Here is an 8,045-nt window from a genome sequence, read left to right as displayed (position 1 = left end):
TTGGATGAATTACAACATGGGGCTTTGGGCTGGGTGAGGCACCAGGACTAGGGCTCCTGAGAGAGGCTGGAGAGCCAGTCTAGGAAGGGTCCTAACCTGGAAGCTAGAAGCTGGGGCCCAAGTGGTGCTGGGAGTGAAAAGCAAGATCCTTATCACAGATCAAAACAAGCCCAAGGGGCAACCAGGGCAGATGAGGTCAAGGTGAAGGAAAACCGGAAACCGTGTGGGGAGACAAGAACCAGGCACATCACTGTATCTCAAGGGAGGGAAGCAGAGAAAGATGAAGACGGGTCACAGATGATCAAAACCTGTGCCAGCGAGATTGGCCAGAAATGAGACCTCAGGAATGCAGCAGCCCGGGTTCTCAACAGGTATGAATGAAGGAAACCAAAACACCCCCCAGGGCAGGGCAGCTGAGGGAAAGAGGAACTGGGGAGTGTAAGCACCTTCTTAAAATGCTCAAAATGTTTCCAAGCAATGTTCAGACCAGAGGCAGAACCACAGGCCCCAAGTGTGCAGCTCCTGGACATTAAGTCTTTCAAAAGTGGGCACGTTGACTTAAGTGCAAGGTCATATCCTAATCTGAAGGATTTAAGAAAATGTGAAGCGTAGTGTCTTTTAAAAACTAATGCACCCTTGAAAGTGTTAACTTGGACTGGAATTGCTTAGAACTCAAAATAAACATCTCTTTAAGTAGTATTTTATTACAGAATTTCAAGAAAGAAAGTATTGAAGATGTAAAGATAGAAGGCATTGATATTCATTCAAATCCTAGAGACAAGATGATTTTCTAATATCTACCTCTACTAAATCAAAACAATCTTTAATAGTTTCGGCCATCCCAGAGATCAATTCTGATAAAATATTTGGCATGCTATTAAGTGACTGGGTGTTGAAATCCTACTTCCTTTTCCTTTCCTTTCACAGAAGGAAAATATGGACTGTGCGTGTCAAAAATCAGTGTCTCTAGGAAGTTGAGGGTTTGGGACAGTCTTCTTGGACACTCGATCCCAAATACATGGAAGGCAGCTATGAGAGTGGCCAAGGCTGTAATACAGTCATCCACCTTTGTGAGTCTCTCTTTTTCTAAATACAAAGAAAATTCACAGACATCCATGTTGAAAGGGTTCTTAACCTCTAACACGGGTGTGGACACTTGCACCTGAAAAAAAAAAGATTACAGTAGTCACCACCCCATGATGTGTAAACTAGCTAAATAATACAAGATGCCTCAATCTAACCATGATATTACAATATATGAGCTTGTTGCAATTTAGCATTATTTGTAAATATGACAAAACATAACTTCAAAATAGGCCACCATCCTGCTTCAAATAAATAATCATATAAAGATATGAAATCTCAAACCAGTGATCATTGAAATACCGCATACCTTCTCATTCACAATGACAAAAAGGCTGGGATCCTCCCCGAAAACATCTGGTAGGAGTAAACAGGTGGCTGTCATCTTCATATCTGTCAAAGCAAACAGGCTCACAGTCCAAGTAAAAATAAGCTCTTACCAATTGTTGTAAGTAAAGCCAGTATCAAAACATGTGGATTATTTTTTGTTACCTTCCACAGAGAACAAACGAGACTTCTTAGATCAGTGTTTCCCTACCATTTTTTAAACCAACATCCCCTTCTAATAAACATTCAAGATCTCCTGTTCTACCCTCCAGATCACTGCCAGGAGAAGATAAGAGTTCTGTACTCTCTGTCCCTCAGCCAGGGTGATATCATTGTACTCTTGTGTACCTTGTGGCTTGTAAATTACCTTGTGTATGAAATTAACAGGTTACTAGTTTCCTAAATATAATTTTACAATATCAAGTGTACTTTTAAAATCTACACCTCAACTCCTCCTAGTTGAGAAATTCTTTTTTCTTTCCCACATGTTGTTTCACTGAATTCTACAAAGCATGGCTTTCCTAATTACCCTGAATTACACAGATAACTGAGACCAGATCACCCTATCCCTTAGGTTTACTAACGTTTCAACATGTCTTCATCCGTGTGCTGTTTCATTTTTTCTTGCAATGCAATATTGATTGGATTGTCCACCAAAGAAAAAGAAGCCAGTATATTTTCTGAATAGGATTCCAAAATGTGCCTTGTTTTCTTATAAATATCTGTTCTTGTAAGAAGTTGGAATTCTCTGAACAGCTGAAAAAAATCACAAGAAAAGCTAATGTATAGAATGTAAGGAAGTAAATTACTCTTTAGAATTATATTAAGCTCTGAATGTTAGTTTATATACTAGATATTTGATTAGCTTTAGTGGAGAAGTATAAAGACTTAGGACGGAGGAGGAGAAAAGAACGAAAGCTGTCAGATTTCAGGAAGCAAACCTTGAAAAATTCCTGACCATGGTATCCTAAAGGGAAAAGAGCTTTAGAAACTCTGTAAGATCAGACAGAAATAAAGGGTGAAAACCAAAATGAGTCTAGGAGATTTGACTACAAGGTGAAAGCAAAAACAGTTTACCTGTGTGGAAACCCCTTTACTCAAAACCACCTTTTCTTGCCACTGCCTAAGTTCTTCCCTGCGGAGAAGTCCACCACCACTGTCCCCCTCCCAACTTTTCTGACAGAGTGGCATTATAAGAAGACTGTTCGTCACCCACACTAGTAGGAATTATGTAATTATCACTTTCCTTAAAACACTGTAAGGAACAGTTATATGCTACCCACTGGGTCTCATCATTTCCTGAGTATCTTGGTGGATCCTAAATTGCCCAAAGATTAGGTCCAAAAGTTAAGTTATTGGAAAACTGGCATTCACATTCTCATAAAGACACAGCGGCTCTACTATCAGGCAACACTCAGTGGACGACTAATTTAGATTAATACCCCTCAAAGAACCTCTCTCAGCAGGGAGATGTGAAGTGAGGCATGAGGAAGGTAAATATTGTCCACTTTCCTGGGCGTACAGCTTAGGAATTTTTTTAACCTTTTTCAAAAAAAAATAATCTCAGGTCGACCTTAAAATTGCAGAAAGAGTAAACAGAGCTCGCAACTTCCCCCAAGGCTAACCCTTCTGATCCATTTGAAAGTACGCTGTAGATACGACGCCCTCTTACCCCTTAATTCTTCATTGCATATTATTATTCCTTGTACTTAGCTAGAAGTACAAGGATGCTTTCCTATATAACTACAGCATAACCATCAAAATCAGGAAAATCGAATCCATTCAAACTTGCCAGTTGTTGCAGTCATGCTCTTTATAAGTCCAGAACCTAATCCAGGAACACGTGAGATTTAGATATCATGTTTCTTTAGTCTCCTTCAATCTGAAGCAGCATCTTGGTTTTCTTCAATTCCCTGACATTTTTGAAAAGTAGAGGCCGGTTACTTAGCAGAGCGCCCTTCATTCTAGGTTTGTACGATGCTTCTTCATGATTTATGAATCATGGCAAGAATGCTGCCACCCCTCCATCAGAGGGTGGTAACTGGTGCCAGTACTGACGACACTAACTTGTCACTCGGTGGAGATGGAATCTGACGGGTTAATTAATATATGTTATTAACATATAGTTGTAAGTGTTTTAAGGGGGGTTTCCCTTGAGTTGATGTAAATATATTGTTTTTCCTGTCTTTCAGCCATAAGATTTCACATCCACCAATGATTCTTGCCTGAATCAAGTATTACTATTGAATATGATAGCTGCCAAATGGTGATTTTCTAATTCCATAATTCTTTCGAAATTTATTGGCTTTCTACTCTACAGTGTAGCTTTCTCTTCTCCTACATTAATTTATTCATTTATTTGTATCACTACAGAATAATAAATCCCTCTTTACTCAAATGATCATAACTCTAATCCTTTCATTATTTATATTAATGCTCAGATTGTCCACATTCGGCCAGTAGGAGCTGACCCCTGAATCCTCCTGACATAGCCTCTTGGTCTGTGAGCACTTCCTTAGTTTCTGGCACTACACAATATTTCAGGCTCATCTCGTATTTTTTCTGCCTCAGCCTTGGAGTCAGCTATTTCTCCAAAAGCCCCGGGTTCCTTTTAATGGAGAATGATATTTAAAAACTAAGATCTCAGCCCTTGATGTGCTCATTGCTTCACTGGTGTTCTAGGATTTCTTACAGAACAAAGCTAGGAAATACATATTTGTATATACATGCACACATACAGACATACATCTATCTGTTTAAATATCTATATATACGTATTAAAAACCATGAGTTCACACTGATACCTTCAATTCCAACCCAGCAACACAGGCCTTATTCCAACCTCCCTGCTTCCCATACATCCTCTCTCAACAGCGAAAACCTGGCTCCCATTATCCCGGATGTATTGATATTTACTTATTTGCCCAAATCTTCCCCAAACATCATGTAGCCAAACCCCCAGCCACGAATGGTCAGTCACAGAATGGCCAACCCGATATTTACTTATTTGCTCAAATCTTCCCCAAACCTCATGTAGCCAAACCCCCAGTCGTGAATGGTCAGTCACAGAATAGCCCCTCTCTCTACAACCCCAGGTTTTGTCCCAAAGGTTATTAACCTTAATCATTTTTCCTTTTCTATTCAGATTGGATCATTTCTATCTTCAAGTTCACAGACCCTTAGTTTGCATTTCCCAATAAGCATTTCCCTATCCAATGATGTTTTCATTTCAGATAAATGTTCTTTTCAGTTCTGAATTTCAATTTGGTTCTTTTAAAATATATATTCCATTCTCTGCTAAGATGCCCCGCAGTGCTGCTGCATGGAATTCACTGGTTTTACCGTGTTCCTACCACCCTGAAGCAGCTGGCTTGATAGAACGGTGAAATGGCCTTTTGAAGACTTCGTTACAGCACCAGTTAGGTAGCAGTTCCTTGTAGGGCTGGGGAAAGGTTCTCCAGGAGCTGTATATGTGCTGAGTCAGAGCCCAATATATGGTGCTGTTTCTCTCATAGCCAGAATTCGCAGGTCCAGGAATCCAGGGATGGAAAATGGAGCGGCACCACTCACTATTACCCCTAGTGACCACTAGTAGGGAGTCTGGATTAAACTGCGTTCCTCTCAAGGGTGTTAAATTTTGTTGTGGCAGGCAATTAAATTTCTGGTTGATCCTTCTGGTTCTGTCAGACTTAATCTTATTGTTTGTTTGAATGAGTTTGTTTCGGTTTATTTTGGGGTTTGTCCTTAGTTCTAGTCAATGGCCCCAACTCAAATCTAGGACATAAAGTATGGACTTCCTGGAGTCTCAGATGGACGCCCAAGACTCTCAGCAAGGTCTTCCCACTCTGACTGGGCCGGAATTCTTATTTTTCAACACCGTGTCGCCTCTGCTTTCAGGTTGCCATCCTGTGGCAGCCCCTCTTCGCAGCTTTGTGGGGTCTTGTCCTGTGCAGTCCAGCTCTCAGCCGAAGACCTCTGGGGGATCCCTCCATGGACTTCTGCCCTCCATCTTTCCTCTAGGACCTTCTCTCGCAAATACCAGCTACTTCATCATTCCCAAACTCCCACCTCTAACTATTCAACTCTGTGAGACCACCATTCTGCTTGGCTTTCACCTTTTTGTGCCATGATCTAGAAAGTAACCCCAAGGAAGAAAACTGAGGCACATCCTGTATGTTCCCCTTTAATCAAGATCAGAGTCCTACGGATACAGAGAACAAACTAGTGGTTGCCAGAGGGAAGGGGATGGGGAATGGGTGAAACACATGAAGGGGACCAAGAGGTAAAAAATTACTAGTTATAAAATAAATAAGTCACAGGGATGTAAGGTACAACACAGGAAATATAGTCAATATAATTGTAATAACTTTCTATAATGCATAATCTATAAAAATATCGAATCACTATGTTGTACGCCTGAAACTAACATAATGTTGTAAGTCAACTATAATTCAATTAACTTATTAAAAATAATCAATTTCATAAAACAAACAAAAAAAAGAGCAGAGTCCTGCGATGCCTACTCTCCAGTGCCTGGAAGCAGTTGCCTCATAGATATTTTTCCCAGTTTTATCCATGTTAATGATGGGAAGGTAGGTCCAGGACCAGTTTCTCCATCATGGCCAAAAACAAAACTCAGATTCTCTTGTTTTCCTTTGAAACTTTATATTAGCTGGTGATTCTTAGGCACTTCACTTAAGTTTTAAACAATGATTGTTGAAATAGTTTCTCAGTAATGTGAAAACTATAGCATTTCAAAGGATTTACTGGAAATTTGAGGAATTATTTAAATTTGTGTTTGGTATTTTCCCCTCTTCAACTTTTCTTACTTGTTTTGTGCCACATCCACTAGGTCCCAGTAACAAGTTCCTAGTTGATAATATTCTACTCTCAGGAAGTACATTTTAAAAGTTTAAATTTTTAAATTTTCTGTTGAGAGAAAGTTTTTTGAGAGGAGGACGTTGATGAGTACAGGTGGTAATTGAGGGTCCTGGGACCAGCTTCCCACACTGGCTGCTTCTCTGCAACCAACCTGCGTCCACCAGCTCCCTAAGCGCCAAGTGTTTTCACATTGGCAGGAAAAAAACAAACAGGTGATGGGGGAGGTCTGAAGCAGAGGCAGCTGTCCTACTATAGGGATTGTTTGTTAGCCGGGTATTTGTAAGCAAGGTCAAACTTGCTTTTATTTTCAGAAGCACCACAAGGATTTTATGAATTGTTAATCCCAGCTAGCTACCCAAGGCTGAGTTAGGGACATACTTCCTGAAGAAGCCTAAAATGTTTAATCCTTTTTTTTACAACAATAAATAGGGCAACTTTATTCAGTAAGTACAGCCATTACCAAAACTATACCCCAATCCACATTTTGAATATAAAGGGTGAAAGACCTGAGGGAATAGGAAGAAAAGACTTACAGATGCCACAATGGGAGACTTAAACAAAGCAGGAGAGATACAGCCTTAGGTCTGAAATGTCTCTACTCTTCATTAGAGCTATAATGAACCCCAGATTTACTATCAACTATAGTTCTTTGAAAGGCCACTGAACCATAGCTCATCTGTTTTAATCACTAAAACTTTGTAGGCTGCAGTCCAGTGAAAACCTCAAAGGTTGCAACATCAGTGACCAGAGCAGCCTTACCAACCACTGTTGTAAGTGGGGAATGGGGAAAATACATGAAGGGGACCAAGAGTCCCCTTGGTTTGTGTCCCGCACCAAATGTTTGTGTCCCCCACCAAATTCATATGTTGAAACCCAGCAGTGTGATGGTATTAGGAGATGAGTTCTTTGGGAGGTGCTTAGGTCATGAGGGCAGAGTCCTCATAAATGGGGTTAGTGCCCTTATACAAAAGCCCCCAGAGAGCTAGCTTGCCCTTCAGCCGTATGAAATTACAGCTAAGAAGCACCATCCATGAACCAGAAAGTGGACTCTCACCAGACACTAAATCTGAAGGTACCTTGATCTTGAACTTCCCCGACTCCAGAACTGGGAGAAATAAATTTCAATTGTTTATAAGCTACTCAGTCGACGGTATTTTTGTTTACAGCAGCTACTAACTCACCTACTAACTCATCCAGCATTCAAAAAAATCAATACTTCATTTGTATTTTACACACAGTACTCTGCTAGGTACTTTGGGAACTACTACAATGTTCAGAACATGCTCCTTACATTTAAAGAGTTTATAGGCTATCAGTTTAACAGTTTTTCGCTTTAAAAGTATACTTTGTACGTGTGTCAATCTGGCATACTCTTCTAACAGCTAGAGGCTACCGTATATTACTGTTCCTAGCAACCCAAAGATTAAGGAGAAAGCAAGCAATAAATAAGGTAGGGTTGCTGAGAAAAAATTAAATAAAATAATCCATGTAAAGCACTGAGAACATAGCTGCTATGCAGCAAACACTCAGATGTTTGCTATAGACATTATGTTTAAAATAAAGCATGTAGGCAAATTCTTATTTCAGTTTCTTTTGGAAGAAGAAAAGCCTGTAAAACTTTTCATTTCCAGTTTGGTTGACTGCACCTACAGAATTCCTCCATGAAATGTATTCTCAGATAAAAACACTGAAGAGTCTCTCATTATATACTACAGCCAAAATTACACTAAAATTGTAACAGGACCCTTTAATGT

General features: G+C 39.9%; 1 protein-coding gene across 1 annotated transcript in view; it reads right to left on the bottom strand.

Moving 5' to 3' along the window:
* Positions 1-877: 877 nt before the first annotated feature.
* SAMD3 (sterile alpha motif domain containing 3) overlaps positions 878-8,045 on the bottom strand; it is a 47,478-nt gene continuing 40,310 nt past the window's right edge. Inside the window, exons 9-11 of the mRNA XM_060167517.1 lie at positions 1,995-2,166; positions 1,394-1,476; positions 878-1,162 (exon numbers count right to left, since the gene is read on the bottom strand). Of these exons, the coding sequence (XP_060023500.1) occupies positions 878-1,162; positions 1,394-1,476; positions 1,995-2,166 (540 nt within the window). The remainder of the gene's footprint in view (positions 1,163-1,393; positions 1,477-1,994; positions 2,167-8,045) is intronic.

The sequence above is a fragment of the Lagenorhynchus albirostris genome, chromosome 12 (genome assembly GCF_949774975.1).
Source record: "Lagenorhynchus albirostris chromosome 12, mLagAlb1.1, whole genome shotgun sequence".
NCBI lineage: Eukaryota > Metazoa > Chordata > Mammalia > Artiodactyla > Delphinidae > Lagenorhynchus > Lagenorhynchus albirostris.
The sequence above is the reverse complement of the archived record's forward strand: the minus strand, read 5'-3'. Positions and strand labels throughout refer to the sequence as shown.